At 36.7% G+C, this 25025-nt stretch overlaps 1 protein-coding gene across 1 annotated transcript; it reads right to left on the bottom strand.

Moving 5' to 3' along the window:
• Positions 1-7583: 7583 nt before the first annotated feature.
• Positions 7584-24807, bottom strand: wdfy2 (WD repeat and FYVE domain containing 2). Its single transcript, XM_020926998.2, has 12 exons — positions 24514-24807; positions 22410-22477; positions 20793-20866; positions 19349-19403; positions 17369-17519; positions 16855-16967; positions 15976-16102; positions 15382-15487; positions 15189-15290; positions 14367-14497; positions 13340-13448; positions 7584-11731 (listed from the first exon to the last, which is right to left on the bottom strand). The coding sequence occupies exons 1-12, from the start codon at positions 24648-24650 to the stop codon at positions 11702-11704; spliced, it is 1203 nt and encodes a 400-aa protein (XP_020782657.1). The 5' UTR covers positions 24651-24807; the 3' UTR covers positions 7584-11701.
• Positions 24808-25025: the final 218 nt, after the last annotated feature.

Below are 25025 nucleotides of genomic sequence, written 5' to 3'. Positions count from 1 at the left end.
TATTGAATTGCACCACTCACAGTTGAACTCTCAGTTTTAAAATCTGTTAGAACTGGACTTTCACTAGTCTGTGCATTGGTATTGACCACTTTAGTAGTCGTTAACATTGCATTTGAAGTTGAAAGTTCTTGACGTATTGGCATAGTTGAAGAAATTGCATCAGATGTTGTCGGATTTGTAGTTTTAATTGCATGATCCTCAATAACTGGATCTGTGCTGGTCTGTTTATCACTGTGAGCCAAGTTGTTTACGATAAATTTTGTATTCAATGTAGTATAAATTGGACTTGCAATTGTAGTTTGATCCGGCTTAAATTTTGTATTAGTATTAGGAAAAATATTTACAGGCGAACCATTAGTCTCAATGGTAGAATCTGCAAGAACTGGACTACTATTTGTCTGTACATTTGTACTGGTAATTTCGCTAGTCCTTGCCATTACAGATGACAAAGTTGAGACAATATTAGTTTTGGATGTCTCTGCCATAGATGATGTAATGGGAGTTGCATCATTTACAATCAAACTCGCAGTTTTTACAGTAGCGTCTGCAAAAATTGGACTTGTGGTTGTCTGTGCACATTTATTAACATTTTCAGTAGTTGTTTCCATTATATCTGACAAAGTTGAGACGTCATTTGTTTTGGTTAAATATGGGTGTGAATTCTGTACAGTTGGATCGACAGTTTCCATTTCAATTTGGCTGGTTTGTGCAATTATATTAGGCCCTTCACGTGTACTTAATACTGCATCGGACATAGTAGTTTGACTTGGGTTTACACTTGTATAGGGTAAGTCCGCATTGATAGTTGTAGCCATTTCTTTTACCACAGGGTTAACTTGTTTTGAAGTTTCGCTGGTCTGTGAATCAGTATTGATGATTTCAGTTGTACTTTTCAATGTACTTTGACTTAATTTGGTCTTTTCTGTCGTAAAGATTACACCATCAGTACTTGAACTTACAGTACTGTCTGAAAGAACTGGACTTCTGCTGCTCTGTGCTTTCGTACTGATCAATTTGGACAAGAGGAAATCATTAATAGTTGATCGATTTACCAAGCCACTGTTTTCCTGCCCCTTTGTATACATAGAAGTAGTTGAAATCTTGCTTTGAGGTGCAGGACTTGTAGCATCTTCATCCATCTCTATTCTATTACCACTGGGAATTGTATTAAACCCCCACATATTGTACAGTCTTTCTCTTCTTTCTTTAATTCTCAAAAGAAAAGTTTCACAATTAATATATTCGGAAGAGGACGTAGTAGTAGAAGTAATGCATTTGGTAGTACCATATATGTCAGTGGTATGTTTTGTAATGTCCTTGTTTATTATTGTAGTAGATGTAGTAGTAGTAGTAGTAGTAGTAGTAGTAGTAGTAGTAGTAGTAGTAGTAGTAGCTGCAAAGTTCTCTTGGCCCCATCAAATCCTTGAAATGGCTTATTAGGAATCGTAGCAAATCCCCACATATTGTACCACCTCTCTTTGCGTTGATAACTGTTCGTTTTCTTCTTTTTCCTTGCACAGTTTTTGCATTTCTTTAACTTTCTAGTAGTAGCAGTAGTAGTAGAAGTAGTAGTAGACGTAGTAGTAGTAGCAGTAGTTTTTGGTACAGCTACTCCTTTATATGGGACTTTCGGTATTTCTCGGAAACCCCAGAAATTATTAAATCTTGCACGTCCTCTTCGTCGATTTGATCCTGCCATCTTGGATCTCCGAATTACCTTTGTTTTGGAGAGGTGGGCATCATGGGAGATTGGACGGATAGACCTTTTCTCTTTATGTTTTGGCTGGTTGGAGGAACATGTCACCAGCACAGAGTGGAGTTTTCTTTTCCCGTCGAAATAAATTACCTCAAAGTCAGAAACCTGCAAAACAGGGTCAAGAGAATATCAAAAATGTCACTTGCACTATTTTAGCTGAATGTAAAGTAAACTCTCATTTTATTACATTAAATAAATATACATTAAAAGTGCATTATGTAACTTTTCTGGTGGAGGCTTTGCTTGTCCCCAGGGAGATGTAACTGCCTTGCATAGAATGTTCCACAGTATGGCATTCATCTATCTATCTATCTAGCATTTATTCAATTACAGATCTTTTTATTAATGAAAAATACCTAAAGAAGAAAATAAACACTTACTGTGAGCAAGATTTGATCTGTAATTTAGACTGGTGTTCAGGGTTCCCACTCTTTTCACTGACAAAATTTCAAAACCTTTCCATGACTTTTTCATGACCTAAAATGAATTTTCCATGACTTTATGCTACCTACATGTGTAGAATTAATCATATTTTTAGGGCTAAATATGAAATGTTAACCCTTTCCACTCACCTTACGGTTTGGTATTATACTTTTTTAACATTAAAAATACTGTCAGTGCATTTATTGTTGTCTCTTTTAAACAAAAGGAGCATAAGTTCGGAAATAATCATAATAGCGCAATGATAACTGCTGTAGTTGCATGAAAGAGATATTAAAATTCCATGTCTTTTCCAGGCCTGGAAAATTACATTTTCAATTTCCATGACTGTGGGAACCCTGGATGTTGTCACCTTCTTGTCTCCATGGAGAAAGAAAGATTTAATGCCCTGCTGTGGAACAACACTGGCAAAGTATCCCCAAGGAGACAAGTTGGTAGACGCAGGTTACACACGTTCAAACTGCAAATACATTTAAAATTTGTCATATATTCTGCATCACTTACCTTTTCTTTAGGCTGATTCATCACTACAATCAAATCTCTGTTTCTTCTCCATTGTCTCACAGTAAAATCTTCACCGGTTGATCGACCTGCTGACATAGCACTGCCTTAACAAACTTAAAGCATATGACAGGTTTTCGTGTTTTTAAATCTATGACTTGGTTTGCTGAGATAGTATCTGTGATAAATATTTATTAGAGTTTTGCATTAGTTTGTGGAAAAAGGTTGAGAAGAAAAGTACAAAAATACAAGAAGTCACAGAAAATCTATTTAAACAGTTTAAATATTGATTTGACAAACCAGAGATGTTGTCATGCATTTGTTATTCTCATCAGACTCTTGTTAACATTTTGATTGCCAGGTTATGAAATTACCTCTACATACGTCACATCTGCTGCTCATGTCCAACCAGAAACAAAATAATAAACTTCATCAGTTAAAAACACAAAAAAAACAAAAAAACAACAACAACTAGGTAATACATTTGATAAAATCTAAAATATTATGGTGTTAACTCTGTTTTAGTGAAATGATTACTCTAACCTGTCATTATGCATTTTAATACATGAACAGTATACATTTGTTTAATTGAGACTTACAGAGTGTTTTGACAGTCTTGACTTCAGCTCCTGCAGGTATCTTCAGAGTGACGTGTGTTTTTGCACAAGTCACCTCTGCCTCTGTCTCAGTCTGATCACAGTGGACTGAACCAGTCCTCCTCCTCTTCAAGAAAACGTCAAAATAAAACAGCTTCAGTCTCGTCTCCTCTGCTGAAATCTGAAAGCAATGAGAGCTGTAATGTGCACTGAAACTGCAGTTTACCATCATTTCCTTCACAAACAACAAAATATCCTGGTCTTATTCTGCAAATATACTGCAGACCCTGTAATTTGGATCTGTATGCACATGTTCTGAATTGTGATCCATGCTTTAGTTTGTCAGTCTAAATTTCAGTCTTTTTGTCAATTCTTTTAATCCTATAATCAGTCCTGTTGAGAATGATTTACATATACATTTGTGTGTATATATATTTCAACATGCTTCCATAGTACTATAATGAGTGCACTGAACAACAGATGCATGCAGATGTCTATTTGCTCACAGAAGTTCTTCTATGAATATTTTTAATTTAAACTTTTATAATTAAATTTAAAGAATTCTATATAATCTTCTTTAAAATATAACCAAACCAAATTAACAGCAGTATTCATTCACTCTACAGTCATACTGCCTCTTAGCCTCAGCTTAACCCATCTACCCAGCAGCCTCTACAATCTCCAACAGTAATGGTTACACACTGGTACAGGGAGAAGGGGTGAAGTGTCTTGCCAAAAAATACATGAGTATATTATCAGTATGTTGGCTCACATTTGACAGTATAATTTTGCATAATGTAATTTTGGGGTTGCATTCTGAACGGCAGTAGCTCAGTTGGTAGAGTGTTTGTCCACTGATCGAATGGTCGGCAGTGCAATTCCAGCTCCTACAGATGAATGCTGTTGTTGTGTCCTTGGGTAAGACACTTAACCCACCCCAGTGTCTGCATACATTGGTGTATGAGTGTGTATGTGAATGGGTGAGTGGTTTCTTGATGTAAAGTGTTTTGAGTGCTATGGTGAGTTCAATGGTCAGTCTGAGTATAAAACATGTTTGGAGTTAGTACCGGTTTCTTGGGACCACAATATTTTAAGTTGAGCTTCACCAAGAACCACTTCTTATGAAAACTGGAGGAGCTGAGGCAACTTTTAGGCAGTGACAGCAGCGGAGAGCCATCTGAGACGGAACAAACCAGCGAAAACATGAAATATTGTGCGAAAAACATATATATACAGTGAAGATGACACAGATTTTCAAACAGACCTTTAAATCTCAGACTTCTGTATCGTAAAAGAGAGAAACGAAGGTGAAGCGTTTCTTTGCTGCAGCGACACAGAAGAGGGTTAAAATCTGACGGCTCTCTGCTACGTCCACTCTCTGAAGACACAATGGAAATGAGTAAAGGTAAGATTATTAACACTTTGCAGTGACATCGCCCTTGTGGTGTCCTACATGTATTTCTATGGCGCAATGTTTCTGTAGTTATCACAGACACAGTGCACACACCAAAAACAGTTTTAACAAAATAAAAACAGGAATTAAACACATTTTCAAGAGCTTTCAATCTATACGAGCGTCCACACACCTTTCTCTCCAGACAGTAAAAAGTACTACACAATATATTGCCACATTCAATTGAATATATGATTTCATTAGATAAGATACCCAATTATTCCAACAAGGGGGCAACTGCAATATTGTAACAGCAAAGTACACCAAAATAGACTGTTATTTCCAAGTTTTTCATATAGCTACATAATTATCTTACACAGTCTGCTTTTTGGAGAGGCCTGTGCTAACACCAGGAGGAGTCATTTGTGGCAGGAAATTAGGATCCCAAATAAAATAGCTTTTATATTCTGTCTCTGTGTTTAGAAAGTCAGACTTCGAAATATAATTGGTTTATTTGGTGTTGCATTGTCAGGCTGTTCAATTCAACTCTAATTTATTTTTGTATAGCCCAAAATCATAACAGCAGCTGCCTCACAGGGCTTCACAAAAGTGTTGACAGAACTTTACCAAATCAAACAATCAAACAGGAATGTATTTTCCAATCTGAAGAGCCAGGTCACAGCAGGTTAATATTGGCTTAAATTATGTTGAAAGTTTATTTCTGGCTTCAGCTCTGTGTCCTTATCACACAATGTCAACATCCCTGCAAAACAAGCAACTTCCTCTTGTGTCCAAGTCTATTCATCAGTGCAGTGTATTCAGTGTCTTTCACCTTGTGCAAAGTCCCACACGGACAGTGAAAATTGGACCATATTTTCCAATCTCAACAAGCATTTGCTCATAGAAGACAGACTAATATTGGTCTAAATGATGTTGTTGAATGATTTTTGTGATTCAATTGACACAACTTACTGTGTCCTTTATCAAGATGTCAACAGCTCTGCAAAACCTCCTTTTGTGTGGAATTCAAGCCTATTAGTGCAGTATATTGATGCTTTGCAGCTGATGTCATCAAAGTTTCTGGTGAGAGGGGGTGATAAACTGTAAGCTCTTCTCTGTCTGAAGCTCTGTTACTCAAATTAAGCTTTAATCTGAATTTAGTTTTAACACAATCTGACCAGAAAATGTGCTGTTTAAATCCATTTAGTATTTTACTTGAGTTTTCATACTATCTTAAAACTTTTGTTTGCTAATGTGAGTTTTGTGTCACCATGGTAACTGCTGAATATTTCGTCAATAGAGTGCTGTGGAACACCCCCTGCATGATGCCACTGCAAAGCATCAATTGAACCTGTCTGACCAGCCAGTCTCCTCTGTAAAGTATTGTCAATCTAAAAGCGTGTAGTTTTGGCAGACTAAACAACAATCCAACCCCATCTGTGCAGTGTCTTCAGTGTCTTCAGTGTTTTCAGTGTTTTTCACCTTGTACAAAGTCCCACACGGGCGCACTGAAACTTGGCAGAGCTCCTTGTGCAGAGCGCGGAGGAGGAAGAGGAGGAGGAGGAGGAAAGGACTGTCCCTGCTCCTGACCGTGACCCGGGGACAAAAGGACGGGCCGCCACGCGCTGATCGGCCGGGCTAAGCTCCAGAAGACCCAAACCCAAGCAACGCGCAGAGCGGCCCTCATGGTACCGTCCTGCCCGGGGCCGGTCCACTCGGCTCTGCTCCGAACCGCGCTCTGCTCCGGGGGAGGAAAACAGGAAGTCACGCGCAGGTGCCCCAAATAACCTTTCACTTTAAAAACATACATCTTTGACACAATTTTGGGTTCAGATCATTTTCTGTTCTTTGTTAATATAAATATTTGATACAGTTTTAAAACCATTATCAATATGTATATATATTTTTTTAATCGTTAATTTGATTTCTTCATCACTCGCCTATATTTTTGACACAGCTTCATTTATTGAATTAGTTCATTTGTAACCAACTTTTGACACAATGTTGAACCATATGCCTTTTAAAATGTAATAGTGATTGTGATATACAGAAAAAAGGAGGGTGTGTTGTGTTCTTCATCACCACTAGAGGTCACCTAAGTGCAAAGTAATTCTTATTTCAGTCGACTTTTTATTTTAATTAATGAATGAATGTATTGAGGCAACAGTCTAACACAATTCACACAACGGCCTGCGTATAATTTGCTATTCATAAGATAAAAGGTATCTATTTTATTTGGAGAAATTGATAAAAGTGCCTTGTGAATTAGAATATCAACACAGCATAAGAGATATTAAAGGAAAATAATAAGGCACTATAAAATGCTATAATGTGGCCTATATATGTTTATGTGAAGCTAGTGTAAAAGTCATATCCTCAAGGACACAAGTGTTTACTCTGTATCTCCACTAGAGGCCACTTTGCACAAATGTTTCCTTATAATAGTAAACACTTATAAGGATCAAAATAGTCTAATAGGCTATTAATGTTTGTATTGATAGAAACGTTTAAAATAAGACAAATCTAGACCTGAATTTAAAGCAATAGTGTGTAACTTTCTGGAGGTGCACACACATATTGCCTGCATGATTCAGTTGAAGTATAAAGCTACAGAAAGAACATTCTCCAAAGGCACATTTCCCTGGAAACAAGCAGATAGAGGCCCACCAAATAAGAGTCAGGTTTATGGAAATGCAAGCCCACCCAGAAAGGACACGTTTTTTTTTGTTTGTTTGTTTGTTTGTTTTTTGTTTTTTGGAAATGTTATACAGTTTAATTTATTTTAGTCTATTTTCTGCCTTAAAAAATACATGAGAGAACCTACTAAACCAAAACAAGTTAAGATTAATATTCAAAATTCTTTTCAACTCGTGGACAGAAAATCAACACCATATGCTTATTTATAAATCTTTATATCTTCAAATTATGACATTTGCACAAATATGAAATGCCACAAGAAAGTACATGTGCACAAGATAAAATCTGGAATCAATTCACAAACACAATTATTTTAAATTTAAGTAAACAAAATGATCAAGAAAGCCTATGATTTCACTTATAGCAGCGACATTTCTTCATTTTCACCAGTGCTTTCATCATATGTGATATTGTGACAGTAGCTTGAAATGTATTGTTAAAGTGCATATATGACACGTCTTCTTCTTGTTCTAATTCTGACTTAGTTTGCTGCTATAGTACCTGTACCTGTGGTTTTCATAGTTTTACAGATATATCTTTTTTTTTAACGTGTTTGGATGCAACAACAGTGTCCAAAGTATGAACGTTCCAGATGCGGCGCGTAATTGCCAGATTCATACTGCACTGACACTTAAAAAAGTATCACAGAAACACAGGATGGCTTAGATGCATGTCCACATAGGCCATGTCTCATTTCTCTTTCCTTGCTTCCTTCTCTTTCATTCCTCTCATTGATTCTGCAGGAAATGAGTGAGGAAGTCCCACCCACAGCGGAGACAAAGCGAGGAAAGAGAATCTGAACTCCTCACTATAAAGTTTGATTCTTTTATCCGATGTCTTCTCATGAAGTCTCCCTCAGATTTACTCCTTCCTTCCGTGGTTTTCTTTGGGACACCACTTAATATGACACATTTGATTGACAGCTGAAAACTGGTCACCTAGTGCCTCCAATCAATTTCATTTCTCTCCAGCGACTAGGTCAGGAATCAAAATACAACAAACGGTTTACAAAAACCCTGGAAGAGCAAGTCTGGGCACCAGCCAATCAGCGAAGAGCCAAACATTCTGTGTTGTCAACGATTCCCGAGATCGAGGATTTAAAGTTGTAACAAAGAGAATGTTTGGTGAATTTTATCAAGGGGAAAGACGTTATTGCCCTTCTTCCTACGGGATTTGGGAAAAGCTTAATATACCAGTTAGCCCAGTTAGCGGTGCATTACATACGTCATGACCAAACAGCAGCGACTGGTTAAATGATAAAAAGTACCCGCCTACAGTCAAGCGAACGAATTCTAACACTGCGAGGTCAGACTGTTTGTACAACGTGAAACAAAGTAAAACCAGCTGATGAATCAGGCTAGAAAACTGGAGGATCGAGACGAGGAATCAAGGAGAAGGAAGCGAGGAAAGAGAAATGAGACGCGGCCATAGACAACATGTAAACCATGGCTCTATTAAAATAACAATAATGTTAATACATAAATAATGATGTAAACTCGTCACATCTGCTGCCTGTGTCCAAACAGGAAGTAAAATTAAAATAAAATTGAAAAAACTAGACAAGGTCTTTAGTGAAATCGTAAATCTAAAGACTTTAACTATGTTTTGTGGTGGCGTAGTCTTAACTTGTCATATGCACTTTAACATTTAACCATTTGCTTTATATTGTTGCATGATATTCATATTGTTGTTTTAAAAGCAATTAGCACTGAAGATGATTACAAAATAAAATACAATAAATTATTTCAAAACAAAGAAAAAGCACAGATTCAAGTAAAAGTAAAACAGAAAGACTTAACATTTACCATACACTTAGCTCGTGAGTTTTAATGCCTCATGCCAATTTTCAAGTGATAGTTGCTAGTGTTGTATCTGAGATCTTTTTTGTACTAGGTAACTTTTCTGGAGGAAGGTCCACTACCTGCTTGTCTGTCTCAATTGCTGGGTTGCAGTTGATATCATAACATTCTATAAGCAAGTAATATTTAATACCGATGAGGGCAGGTAAAATGAATATGGTTGAAATGCAGATTTTTGTTGTAATTCAGTGAACTCTTTGGTCTAGTCACTAATAGAAATCAGGTTCCACATTTGTACATTTACCTTTTGGATATTTCTTGGCAAAGTACAATTGAAAAAACAATAGGAAAAACTTGGCTGCTGCCCCCCATCGGGGCATACGACATCATCACATCTGAAACCACCAATAGAGAAGTTAGTGCTGTGCCTTTGCTATCTCCATGGAGACAAGCAAATGACAAAAGGGAACAGTAAAACTACATGGAATTTTGAGCAATATAACACTTCACCAGGAAAGTTACATAGTGCCCTCAAATCAGAGGAAAGTTTGTAAAAAATAAAGAATGTTATAAATCCATATGCTGATTGAAGATTTGCAGTAATCAGTTTTCCCTATTCATTTGGTTTAGATATTTTGTATGACAAATCCACAAATTATTATTAAATTACTTTCCTCATCTCTATTAAATGACAAATCTTGTTGTTTCATGATCTGTTATAATGTTGTTCCCTCATCAAAAACATACTTGGAGTTTTGGAGTTGTGTTTTGTTTCATTCACACTTGGTTCCACCTTGTGATGTCATGTGGTAATACAGGAAGTGCTCCACTGTGTTTTTAAACTCCAAACATCTTCACTAGAATCATTTAGATAATTTCAGCCATTGAATTGCTAATCTCTACTAAAGTAAAGGTAAAACTGAGCTGTTAACTTGAAAACTACTGCTTCATGACATCACCAAGTGGAACAGAGCATTTTGAGCTTTGATGTAGACAGACTAATAATAAAGGGTTACAAACATGTGTGAATGAAACAAAACACAACTCCAGGTCTGTTTTTGATCATGGAACAACATTCTAACATGTTGATGTTGTGATACTCAGTAATACAGTTGTGACAGCATTAGTAATATGTAGCATGATACAAAAACTCCAACTGAGTACAACACTAATGGGTTTGTGATCATACTCTGTATGATTGCACTTGATTTAGCTCTTCAGATTTACCGTAAACAGAAAAAAGACAATAGTTTACATTTTTACACAGCTTTAAGAGAAAAAGAAATAAAAAACAGAAATCACACATGATCTGAATACACTGCATAAGTTGGTGCAAATCATGATTCAGTAATGCCCACAGCTATAGATAAAGTATTCTTAAAGGTGCACTTTGGCTTTGCTTGGCCTGGAATGTTCCACAGTATGGCATTAAACATTTCCATTGAGACAAGCAAGTGGCACAACCAGAACAATTTATAGATCAGATTTGTGGAAAAGCAAACCCACTCCCAGTAAGAATGCCTACTTTTCAAGCCATTTTTTGAGAAATAAAAACACCTGTAACTGAATAAATGCAAGATAGCTAAGTTTAATACCAGACTGCGCAACATTTCAGGCAAAGAAATATCATCTCCATAAAAGTTACAGTGTAACTTCATGATTCATGCCTTGCAAAAGTTAAGATTTACAATTATACAGAGCACAGCGTAATTTTTGAGCAATACCAGTATAAGAATACATTGAAATCTCATTCAAATTCACATTAATAGCTTGTAAATCAAAAAGACATCAGAAAGTATGTTATTTTTACAGTTCTGCTTGCTAATGAATTGTTGACACTTACTCCCCGGTTCCCCCTGTAGGCTGTACATGATGTCTGCATTGAAATGGACCAAACTAAAACACTGTTAATGCTGAATGAAAAACTATCAATAATAATTAATTGATTAATTTAAAGGTTGTACCTGATTTTTACAGTCTTAAAAAAAAGTGAAAAACAGAACTAGTTAATTTCAAACCGTTTGCAATGGTCCAAAGTTATTCTTCACTTACCAGACGCATTCAGAGCATCCTAATTATTCACTTTGATGAGTTTATAAGCACTTCACACAACTTTCAGAAGCCAGTGCGGAGTTTGCTGTGACAGAAAAGCTAAAAACAACTACCATGCTAACTGTACTTCCTGATTCACTGAAAATAAAACGCTTTGTAATTAGATGCAGATGCAGCAGACTTATTTTGATCAAAAGACCTGCTTACATAACATGTCTGTACTGTCTGGGGCAAGACCATTTTTCTCAAATACATGGGGAAAAAAATCTGGTACAGGACCTTTAAGTATTACTGCTACAATAGAACACTACCCTCACAGCCTTATACAGAATAGGCTTAACTCTGTGTCCGTCTTGCAGTAACTCTTGATGTAAACGTGCACCACAAAATTCCTGTTAAACATTTTCCAGCTGCTCGACAAAACAGAGAATACTTCCTGTTGTCCACTGTCACATTCTGAAAGACTTCAGGACACCACAGCCGTCATGTCCCACAGCTGCGGAACAAGATAAAAATGTTCAAAGTTGTCCAGTACAAAAGAGATCTTCAATAGTCTTATTCTGTCTAAAACTATTAACCCTATAGTTTAGACCTCTACAAACACTTTCCGAAATGCATGGAATTCTTGGATTAGTTTTGTATTTTCTGTCTTCTTTGAAATGTTAATGCGCCTCCTATAAATATGTAACATGGATAGTTAGCTATATACAACCATTTTTCTAGAGTGAATTACAAGCCAAGTCCACATACCTTTCTCCCCAGCTCTTATAATAGTAAGCACTAGTACTAATAGCAGTGGTGGAAGGTAACAAACTACAAATAATAGTACAATACTTTTTACTTTTACTCCACTACATTTGAGAACGTGTATCTGTACATTCTGCTCCACTACATTTTAGATCTGGACTGAAAAGTAAAAAGTACTTTTCTTTATGGTGTGAGACCTGCTGAAATTGCTGAGACTTCTTTTTTTTTTTCAGCACATTTATTATGAGTTTCGGTCCCAATTTTGAGCAAACCAAATACACAAAAGTGGCTAGAAACATTAAGAAAACAATTGAATCACTTAAAGTCTGCTCAATTATTTTTCAATATCACTACATTTCATCCTTTAATAGTTCTAAAAATCTCTGCAAAATACTTTTTTTTTTTACATGGACATTGTGCATTTGTACATTTTTAAACAGGTACTTTCATAGTTTTACTTGAGAGATTTTTTCATGTGATACTTTTATTTTTACTTGAGTACCTTTTTGCCTTTGTATCTGTACAGTACTTAAGTAACAAAATTTTGTACTTCAACCACCACTGATTAATAGTAGCATACTACTAAATGTAATACTGAACTAGCATTGCATAATATGAGAAAAATAAGTGGTAACCGATAACCATGTTTTGTTTAGCGAAAACAACATTATTGCAGTCTTGATACGATACTTTGCAGTGATATCACGCTGGAGTTGTTCTACATGTATCTCTACAGGCAGAATGTTCAACAGTTACCATGGTGACACAATGCACACATTAGCAAAAACAGCCAAAAATTGTATATGTCTGAAAACTACAAAGTGGGTTTAAACAACGCATTTTTCAGGAGCCTGTAATCAATATGAACAATCATGGTCCTGCTTAGGTATTTGATTAGGTAAGAAAGAAAGTAATAAACAGTAATTTTATGTGTGAGAGACTTGTTTCAGTGCACAAATAATTTTACCTGTTGTAGTTCCAGCCAAGTCAGCACTTTCAGGTCACATTGTGTTAAAATAAAACTCGGATTAAGTCTAACTTGAATAACGGATCTTCTAACAGAGCAGTGCTTTCAGTTAGCTTCACATCCCCAGGGAATGTTGATGATATCAGCTGCAAAGTATCAATTATAATATAGCTTTTGGCACAAAAAATAAACTTAACAGAAGCTAAACCATGACCAAACCAATTCTACTGTAGGAATTTGATAGAATATACCTTATTTTAGATTTAAATTACCATATACATATAAATATAAAATCACATACCAATATTTTTGTGATATTTTGCGCAGCCTCATACTGAACATATGCTACTGTGTCTCTCTATTTTAGCACAAACCATATTTCTTCCGTACCTTGATGACTTTATCTGTACCAGAGGTGAGCAGGCAGCCTGTGGTGGGCTCATAGTGCATGTAAACAATGTTGTGCTTGCTGTCATGGAAGGTGGCTGTGGGCGCCCGGCTGAAAAAGAAAATATTTATTTGTTTGAGTTTAACAAATACTGGCGTAGTCTAGTTGTCCATTTCCCAAACTTTTCATGTCCAAATGTTTATATTACCTCATATGGTTTTGTAATACTCTAGCAGTCAAAAGTTTAAGAGCACCACACATTTTCCAGTTTTTTACCGTTTACTGTTTACCAAAATGTATTCTAAACTTTTGATTCATCCAAGTGTCCACTTTTGGCAGATATAACAGCTGAACACACTTGTGGCTCGTTCTTTTTACAACAGAAATCAAATATTCTTCAGAAAGTTCTTCCTAAGTCTGTTGCAGATGTTTCCATAAATGTGTGGCACTTGTAGGTTGCTTCACTCTTCTGTCTAGTTCATCCCAAACCAGCTCAGTGGGGTTTAAGTCTGGAGACTGTGCTGGACACTCCATTTTTTCAAGCTCACCATCTTGTTATTTTTGTTTTGGCAGAGCTTGGACTTATGTTTTGTTATCTTTTTTAACCTCTGCCTGTTCAATACCTACCTTTGTACCCTTTCAAGCTCTTCATTGGACTTGCACGACTTGAATTGCAATAAATAACTGAAAAAATTAGGGTGTTCTAAAACTTTTGATTGATAGTGTATATTCTGTTCTGTTACTGGTTTAAAGGAAGAACTGCAATCATAACATGGAACATGTTTTTTTTTTCTCATTTTCAGTATATGAAACATGTGAAAATGGATTTTGACAGTTAAAGAAAATTCCACCATATAGTTCCCTTCTGTCCATAACTTTAAACTATAACTACTATATTGACTGTTGTGATGTCATTTGAATGCAGCCTATGCAGTAGAGACAGCTGCAGTTAGCGTAGGTAGCCTAGTGTGACAAACAGACAACAGCCTTATGCACATAGTGTTACAAAGAACAGAGACAGTGACTCACTCCTCTTCTGTGATGGAGCCATAGCAGCTGTCGCAAACTCGCACCTCAAACTCAAAACCCATCAGAGGAATCGCCGAGCGCTTCGAAGAGCACTTTCCACACACCGCCTGACCGCACTTTCTACAGTGGTGCTGAGAGCAGGGGAGGGAGAACACATGAGGAAGGACAAAGGACAGGTTAGCTAACCTTGTACAGTAAGATGAATTCTCGCAAATTTTGTGAGTTACTAAATCTACAAGAATCCATCTGACCTGGCTCACACTGTTGTGACTGGCACAGTTAATAAGTGGTTCAGACCAATTACAGCACAGTATTGTGGTTTGGGCGGATCCAAAATGAAGTACTCAGATGAACCAAAACAAACACAGCAACACCAAAGTAAAATACTTCAGCCAATTTTAGCAAAAATACAGAACATTTTGTTTGTGAAAAATGTGCAGAGGTAAGCCCTTTGTGCATTTGTGGAGCGAAAGTCTGTGCTTTTCTCTCAAATTCATTTAACCAAAGTTTGATTTTTGACTTCTTCTACTGTTGTGGCGCTTTGACCAATCACATTCAAACATTCGTCATGACGTTCAGCATTTCCCTGTTCACAGCAAGAGCCGTTCCAGAGTGATAAATATGTAGAACTCACTTCATAGTGCTAAACATATCAAACTGGTGTGAGCCAGGTTACATTTTAGCCAGAAATTATTAGAATGAGTCTAGTGAAGGATGGCTCAGTGACATGACCGTAAAAGTATTTTTCCTCAAATAGATCACAATTGAAAATATTAATTTTTGTCAGTATCCCTTGCCGCTTCTTTACACTCTCACACTTACCTGTCTGAGGCCGATCTTCTTACTGTCCCACATCTGTTTGAAGTTCCAGAAAAACGGCTGCTCACATTTCTGACATGAGTCACTGTCCAACCACTCAGGAGTCTGCAACACACGGAACATATGAATATAACTTATAATACAATCATTCATTTGTAAATGTAAATACTCTTGACAAAACACACAGGCTCCTGACCTCTTGTCGTGTGACGTCCATGTTCCAGACAACGATGGATCCGTCTGAGCTGCAGGAGATGAGTTGTCGAGTGTGAGAAGCATAACACAAGCCCTCGATCTTCTCACTGAGGAAAAGACAGAGAATGTATTAGAGGTGCTCCCATCAGGATTTTTAAGGCCCATCACTATTTATTAAACCATTTTATTGTTAGAAAAATATCCTAAAGGCTATGGATGATATGAAGTTCAACCAAGTCTATTTAGTTTATAGAATTAGTGGCATTCTTTTGGACATTTTAGTCAAAAATATGCCTTTGGCTGCTCATCAGTTACCTGCATCACGACATTCTATAGCCCAATAATATTTTATACAGATGGGGCAGCTAAAGTTAATATAATTCAAATGAAAAGTGTTGAAGTGAGCTTTTGGGTTTAGTAAAAAAAAAACTATATCAGGTTGCATGTACCTTTTACATATTTCATGGCAAAATACAATGTAATCAATCTTGCAGCATGGACTGTGAATGCTAGAATCCTAATCATAATACAGTAAAATCAGTAAAATATTTCCAAAATGGTGCTTTCCCTTTACATGTGTAAATGTGTTTGTCACCTGTGCCCCTGCAGTTCAATGGCAGTGCCCTTCCTGCCCCCGATGTCCCACATGATGATGGAGTGATCTGAGCTCCCTGAAAACAGCACCCTCTGAACAGGGTCCCAGCACAGCGCTGTCACGTTACCTGCAGGGGGCGAAAAACACAAATACACCATAAAGATGCCATTACACCATAATTCTGATCTATGTTATAATGTGTCCTCAACAAAAAGCATACATGGAATTGTGTTTTGTTTCATTCACACACACACACAAACCTTGCCTACTTAAGCTTCTCTCAAACAGAAAACACTGTACCACATTATGCTGTCATGTGACAATACAGGAGGCGCTTCACTGTGTTTTTAAACTCCATACCTAATCACTAGAATCATTTGGATCACTTTTAGCCCAGAAATTGCTGAACTAAAGGTAAAATGTAGCTGTTACAATGAAAACTACCACTACATATCATAGGTTATGAGGTTATGTAACTTTTGCCTGGAATGTTCCACAGTATGGCACTTAACTTCCATCTTGCATTTATACAATTACAGATCTTTTAACTGAATAAAAATAACTTCTGACTAAGAAAAATGTCACTAGGAATTTGGCCTGGTGGCATTTCAATGGAGATAAAAAGTTTAATGCCATACTGTGGAACAATACTCTACATTGGACCACCCCTGGTGAATGAGGAATTACACATTCTCATACTGTGGAACATTCCATGCATGCCAAATAACATCTCCATGGAGACTAGCAGGTGACAGGCCCTCCACCAGGTAAGTTGCTGTATATTTACTGCACTATGTATGTATACATTTTCCTGTATAAATGGCATTCAGTCTTAATTTTATAATCGGTAGACAATGATTAATTGCATAGCCTTTTTACCAGTGTGTCCCTTGAAGGTGGTGACCAGGCTGCATGAGTCCTGCTCCAGCTTCAGGATGGTCACCTGTCCAGACTGATCCCCCACAAATGCATGACGAGTCTCCATATCAAACCTGGGACCATTAAGCAACTAAACTACAAGAGTGAAATATAATACTATAAGAAGGAGGAGAAGTCAACTTTATAAAGGAACATACTAGAAGTGTCTGGGTTGGTTTCCTCTGTGCACTCCCAAAATATGCACCATAGGTCAAATCCTTCAGCTAAGGTAATCCTAACCAAGACTAGCTCAAGATCTGGAACTAGGTCCCACTGCTCCTGACAGGTTTAACCCAGAGACACTGAAGGATGAGTCAAATACAGAGGATGACTTTCCAATAGGACAATAACATGAATCTACCTTAACCTTAATTATTACATTTATTATCCCCCATCTAGAAGATAAAAATATATACATGTATTAAAATGAGCTGGTACTGTTTTTCATCTTTTAAAGACAAATTTTAAAGGATACTGGAGTCCGGAGACCCAGGAGGAGGTGCGGTGTGTGCCCAGCTGCTGCCCGCTCTCGGAGCAGTGCCACGTGAAGCTTTTGTCCTGCCCTGTACTGAGCAGCCACTCCATCTCCAACACAAACAGGACCACAGACACTTTACCCTGGTGAGCTGCAGAGAAGAGAAAGAGGGAAGAAGAAGATGAAGTATTATCAGACAAAATTTTAAAGAGACATTATATACCCTCCAGAAGCTTTACTCCGCCCCTAATCAAAATCTTAAAAATCGTCCAGAATGGGCGGTGCCCGGCAGGTTGGGTGGAGCCGGGTGAGAGGCGAGCTCTGGAGCGATGATTGACAGCTGACTGACAGCCACAACAATCCAACACGGCATGGACTGGTGCGCTCTGGACTTTGAAACAGAGCAGACATTTGTGCTTGGATCACATCGTTTCCCTTTTCAGCGGGGCTGAGAGGGGCTCCTCACGTACTCGTAAACCACCAGTGGCGGTGCTTGCCGCGTAATACATCTGGCTTATTGGCAGCCGTTAGTCCAGCCCGAAAATTCAAATGTACTGGCCGTAGTTAATTCTAAAGAGGCTGTTACAGACAGGGCTTTTGACCCAAAGGTCAGATTTTAAAACAAATATATATATAGATTTGAATTTTAGTGCTGCAAGATTAAATGCAATCAAATTAAAATAGCAAATTGGGAAGCTTGTATTAAAATATCCTGTTCAATTAGTTTACATCTGTGCAAATAAGTTCTGAAATATATCAGTAATATATCAGTCTTTTGTCAATTCTTCCGGATGCATTTAAATGTGAACTTTTAAAACTTTGAACTTGTCAGAAATGTCACAATCAATATAATCAATATTCTTTCTAAGTCTTTCAGCCCTACTGAGTTGGCAGAGGTTATTATGGAACCACAAATAAGCTAAAGATTGCAAAACACTGTGCTCCCTAGTAGGGCTGGCAAGCTTTGCAAATACTACTGGATTTACAATGTATATTTGTGACCATACCAGCTTGTCAAAACCTGATCCCGTCAGATCTCAGAAGCTAAGAAATGCCAGGCCTGGTTTGTACTTGGATGGGAGACCACTGGGAAAATCAGGTGCCACGGTAGCAAAAACTGTCTTTGTATCCTTAGGCAAGGCATTTCACCCACATTGCCTAGTATGAAAGTGTGCATGAGTAATGGGGCCAATGGTGCAGATCGGCAGCCTCCCTTCCGTCAGTCTGCCCCAGGACAGTTGTGGCTACAATAGTAGCTTACCACCACCAAGTGTGGAGTGAATGAATAATACTCTGTAAAGCCTCTTTGACTGTCCAGAAAGGCGCTATATAATACTGCATTATTATTATTAAGTGTGGAATACTGAACTTTGCTACAAACCACATGCTTTTACTGACAGAGCATTGGCTGTAGACCTCTCCATTAAAAGGTCCTATATTACACAAAAATGACTCTTGTGAGCTTTAAGCCATGTTATAATGTTGTTACCTCATCAAAAACGTACCTGGAGTTGTGTTTTGTTTTATTCACTCACACTGCTTTATCACTGGGCTGTCTTCAAAACTCAAAATGCTCTGTTCCATCTTGTGATGTCAGAGTGGTAGTTTTCAAGTTAACAGCTACCTTTCACCTTTGGTTCAGTACAGATCAGCAATTACATAGCTGAAATTATCAAAATTATTGTAGTTAAAGTAAATAGTTATGTGGTAATACACTTCCTGTATTACCACATGACATTGCAAGGTGGAACAGTGTTTTCTGTTTGAGAGCTTAATATGGGCTCTTTAAAAGATCCAAGCTGATCATTAACTATTAAAAATGAATTGATCTCCATTAAAAGACCTATTCATTTAATGTTGAACAAACTTGTAATCCAGCCAAATGGAGAAGGTTTTACATATTTTTCTTAAATGTGACCCTAAATAGTGTCTAAATAGTGAGACAGTAGCAGACTTGGACAGACAGATTTCCGGTCTCACCCTGGTAGGTGTTGGTTGGAGTCATCTTATTGTAATCCTCTGACAGGATGAACTCCTAGAACAAAAACAGGAAACAGAAAAGGAATTCAACCAAAATGTTTCACTTCAGTCACAAAAATAAAAGTTATATGGGTCTCTGCAGCTTTGATGAATCTTCAGAATAACTGTCACCATCTCCATGCTTATTCGGCCTGTCACAATAATTACTATATCAACATACTGTTCAGTATATAAAAGCTGGAACAATATATTTTGGGGCTCAGTATTTATCTGAAGTACATTTTCTTTGCAATAGTGGGGAAATTTGAGCCAATTCTGTGTAATAAGGTAAGATTTGAGCTATACAGGGAATAAACATTTTCTGTAGCTATTGTTTCCTTTACATTTATTTGTTGCAGCTCAGGTCTTTAAATAATCCGGTATATTTTTAAACTGGTTTAATGGAATTATTATCCTGCTTTGTGTCAGTGGCTTAAAGTAGTTTCAGTGGTATTGCTTATGTCAATATTTCTCTATAGCCCTATATCGTGTTTCAAAATGTGTCATCGTAACAGGTCTGATGCTTGTGACAGTTTATGAGAATATTGGAATGTGTGGGTGTACTGAATTGTATTCAAAGTATCAACTCACTCTGTGTAAATGTCAAGCTTAAAATTGTATTGTCATCTAAAAATCAGTAGACTCTCAGCTTAAATGTCTGTTTAATTATCAAGTAAATATATTGTAATTGATATAAATACAAATAATAAAACATTTTAAAGCACAATTGTGGATACAGCAGAAGCAAAAAAAGTTGAAATTCCAGTCAAAAGTTACATTTATTTTTACTACTTTCTACAGTTTAGATACATGCAGAAGACATATATGGATTTATATTGCAAAGAAAAAAGTCAAATAACTGCTAAATATTTTAAGCGCTTTGAGTGCCTTGAAGGTGGAAAAGCACTATAGAAAAATGTGACCATTTACCAAGTGTGGCTATTTTGAGGCTATTTTGTTTGCTACATAATTCCATACATCTTGCTTCATAGATTTGATGTCTTCTGTGTGATTATACTGTAGAAGTAGTAGAAATAAAAGTAAAATTAAAGAAAAAGAAAACACTGAAGGAGATGGTGTGTCCAAACTTTTGACTGGTGGTGTATAATGAACATAACATTTCTGCCTTTCATTACCCAATTAAAATATCCAATATAAAAAGTAATGTTTAGAAACAAAAATACAGAAATAAGCTGTGGTTCATTTGGTTTGCAGACACGAGCTGTATAGAGCCGTAAAATAGGCATTTCATTAAAAATTTTGTCACAGCTCCTTAAGGGACCATTAGCGGCTGAGTGCCAAAGATAAGCGTAATAGAACTGTTACTGCTTTAGTTAATGTAGCCTCTATTCCATAATGCTTAACACAGCTGCATGTTTTATGAATGAGAGAATGTGATCCTTACACAGATGCTTCCAGTGTCCATTCCAATAGACAACCTCCTGGTCTCTGGGTTAAAGGACATACACGTGCACGAGGCTGGGAAAAAGGAAATGTATTAATAAGTGTTAGACTGTTCTTATATGTGATCTTATAAACAATGCAGTCCTAATGCAAAGATATTGAACGTTCAATATCTACGGTCCTGATGTAGCAGCCTAATATACTATCAAACTGCAAATCATTAACTAGGAAACAACTGTCAGTGATTCCCCTATGGAGTTCAACAGTGACCGCCCACCCCCCAGTTCCAAAACTAAATTTCCCATTAATTTTTCCCATGATTATTAAAAGTTGGCAAGCTTGCTCAGGGCTAATCAGCTCTGTGGTAACTAATAACCACAAGACCTATCATTTAATTTAAAACCTGTTTCTGAAACTTTATAAACTGCTACGTTATTAAAACATTTTACAGAATCTTTCATTTTAAATGTCCTGCCAATCACCATATAGTCTTAATATTTGAATTTTTAAAAAAGTCTATGTGAAAAATTAATGGAAAATTGACTTACAGAGCCAGAGCAGGTGGTCACTATTGTTTGACTGGATGAGTGACTGTATTAATATATTATGCTTGTTCTCTATTTACATTGTATTTTATTGGCATGAACAGCATTTATGACACCAACCTGTCCAGGGAATGCTGCAGGTGGAAATTTAGCTTTAACCCAGCACAAATATATTACCGCTTTTGTGTACATCAGTGTTGTTATGTGCATTGTCCCGGATAAATAAACATATAAACTAAAAGCTAGTTAACTATACTTCAGCTATTATCCACTTGAGTCTATGAGAGTGAATTAGCTCTGTGTGATGTACACTTTGTGCTGACGGCAGCTGTAAATTTCCTTCAGTTGCAAAAATAAAAGAGGAACTTCTCTAGAGGCAGTAACAGAGCAGTCTTATTCTCAAACAGGGAATGCTGTATCAGACATTTACAGTAAGGGTAATTATAAATGTGTGATCTGCAAGTAGCCCATTTAGCCTTAATACATTTTCAATAACACCAATGTTTATCTTATATTAAATATTAGGCCTGGGTGATATGTTTAAAAAATAACAAAGGGTTTCAATAATCATTTCATAAACAACTTATAAATTAGTTGTAATAAATGCAGTTTAATACCAAAAATATTCACAGTTCTTCCTCCAAAGTCTGAGCTCTGCACCAAACCACCTGCTTTTACTGACAGAGGATTGGCTGTAAACTTTTCAGAAAAAGACCCAGACTCACTTGCATTTACACAAATCTTTGACCTCCTGCTTGTCTCCACGGAAAAGTTTTTCATTTCTCTATAATATAATACATTACAGCATGGTTTTGAGGTTCTATTTCCATGGAATCATTCAGATGTGTCACCTTCAGAAAAGTACACAGTGTTGCTTTAATTGTACGTCAAATATGTAATTAACCACTTGCCTGTTACTACTACTTAACAATTAACACGCGGTTGTTTAAAACATACTGTCATTATAAAAATAAACAAATCACAAACAGATTATGATAAAATAAAATAAAGGAGTATATTGAGAGATTATTCAGTACATTTGGATAATAATTAAAGGAAAAATTAGTACTTACAGGGCATTGTGTGGTAGACGCTGGGCCAGTACTGACCACTGTCTCTCTTCAACCAAACTCGAATAGTCCTAAATAAAAATATATGTTTAAATAACTTCATATGGACTTTCAAAATCTAAGGAAAAATAAATCCTACAATTATGGTGTCAGTTCACCCTTTGCCCTCAAGGTGGAGTTATATGACCCAGTATGTATTAAGCATATTGGCCAAAGTTACCTTATGCTTTCTGGGTAATGTTTGTGTGTTATGGTTAAAAAATAGCCTGCTTTTGGCTACAAGAAAATATCACTTGTTTAATTAAGTTATTGTTTGAAAGGTACGCAACATTACAAAAGTCAGTATATTATCTCTGTGAAAGAAAAAGATATAAAAATCAGATACTAATCCATACTAAAATAGCTACACTAAGAAAATCCCATTCACAGCACAGAAATTAACCTTTCCTGAATAGTTTTAGAATGATCTTGAGCTGTATCAAAACAAGTATAAGAGCACATAGACTAGTATACACCCATGGACCACTATGGAACCTACCTGGACCACTGAGAGATTATATATAATGGTAATATGAAAGAAAGTACTTTTATTAAATGTTGAAAATCACATTCTATTGTCTAAATAAAGACTGTTTTTAATATATTCTTGCTATCGAGAATCAAGTCTATTCCTTAGTATCAAAATTTTGAGTTTGAAATTTGACACACTATTAGTTTAATAGTTCATTTATCGTAATACAATACTTAGACTGACCCGAGACATTTACAGGCAAATCATATAGATCTAAATAAATACTGGAATACAGAGTGTACAGGATATGCAAATAAATAGGTGCTACAGTAGAGACACATCATTGTACATTCACAACTTTGCATGTGATGCCATGTAGTTAGTACCATTTGCTGTGACACATAAAACAATTGAGAACATTCCATACCAAACTATTGAGAATTTTATTTTTTTATGATAATTAATGCCTGCTTAAATTACAGGCTATTCCACTAAATTGAAGAAGACTATATTGAAGAAGATTATTTAAGAACAAAACAAATAGTTAGCTTGATTTCTAGTAACGCCACTCAAAAAAGGAGAAGTTAACTAAAAATGAATGACCCTAGGGTATTTTAATGGAAATACAAGCTTGTTTTATATTATAGTAAACAAAAATAAATGAACTAAAAATATGAAATAGAAAAATATAATTAAGAAATATGTTACCATTTCCATTCACTAAGGTAATATTTGCTTTGGATCAATATAAAATCATTAAATTGAGAATAATGACAATGCATTTTAAAGTCAACATTTTATTTTTGAGTGGTGTTGAGCATGAATGACCAGTGCACTCAGGCTTGCTACACTAATCTTGCCGTGGGCTATTTTCAAAACAAACTTTACTGCCTCATGATCAGCTGACAAGAAACCATGAAACTTAGCTTAGTGTTAAATATTCTTAGAAATTACACATGCTATTGACACATGATATTTAAAAAAATCACTCAGGAGCAAAATCAACAAACATTTCTACTTTAAAACTTTAATTACAAAGTGGATATTTCCATGGCCTATAATAATTCCTATGATAATTCTTCATATTTCTGATAAGTGGTTGCCAGCATGGAAAAATCTGCAATCTAAACTAACAGTAAGAACAAAATAACAACAAATTTCTACTCTAAAACAAGTACTAGGTGGATATTTTGATAGTATAACAAATAATTCCAATAACGTGTAAACTGTATGTAACACTTCTTAACTTAATATTTTTGACATACAGTGGTATCCAGAATGCAACAATACTTATACTAACAAGAGCGATTTACCTCAAAAACCTGCTCTAAACTGGGGCTGTAAGTGTCAACCATTATACATGAGCTAAATTATAAGCAAGTTATTACCTACTAGTTAAACACATATTGCCACACACTCAGCCATGCTATTTGGGCTAAAAGACTTAAGCGCTGTGCAAAAAAAGCTAATATTTAACAAGAATGCGTGTTTGTGCAAGAATGGCGAGGTTGTGTCGTAAAAAAAGACCAGGAAAACACGAGAAGCTGGTGAAAAATGCTAAAAATATGCTGGCTATGCAGTGCTTGGGCCGTGTACCTGTCATCGGACACGCTGATAACCCCGTCCTCTTTCGGGATGATGACCGCTGAGCTGACCACATCTTGAAAAGCCTCGATGGAGCCCTGCAAAGATGGCTTCCGATCCCTGGGTTCGCCTTGGGTCTCTGCCGCCATGGGTTAATGCTCCGCCGGTGTCGAGTCCTCCAGGGGGCTCGAGGAGAACATAACCCTCCCGCAGCAGCAGCGGTTAACGGCCAGTGTCAGACCGCAGACAGGAGCTCCGGAGGCGGGCTGAGAGCACGGGGAGAGGCGGTGTGTTGTGGCCGGGATCAGAGCGCAGTGAGGCTGTCAGCTGACAGCACACACCGCCCCTATCTGTCACACATGAGTGCTGTCAAAATAAAACTTCCTGTTTGACCGAAAAAGATGAAAAATAGAGAAATAAAAGTTCTTTAACAGCCTCTCTTTGCTTTATTGAATTAATAGATCGTGGTCGTGCATAACAGCTGTGAGTTTGTGAAAGTTTAAAAACATTTGTAAACGCAATTT

This window comes from Boleophthalmus pectinirostris, unplaced genomic scaffold (assembly GCF_026225935.1).
Source record: "Boleophthalmus pectinirostris isolate CB_2022bp ecotype Guang Dong unplaced genomic scaffold, ASM2622593v1 HiC_scaffold_1, whole genome shotgun sequence".
Classification (NCBI taxonomy): Eukaryota; Metazoa; Chordata; class Actinopteri; order Gobiiformes; family Gobiidae; genus Boleophthalmus; species Boleophthalmus pectinirostris.
Note: the sequence above shows the minus strand (reverse complement) of the source record. Positions and strands in the feature narration are given on the sequence as shown.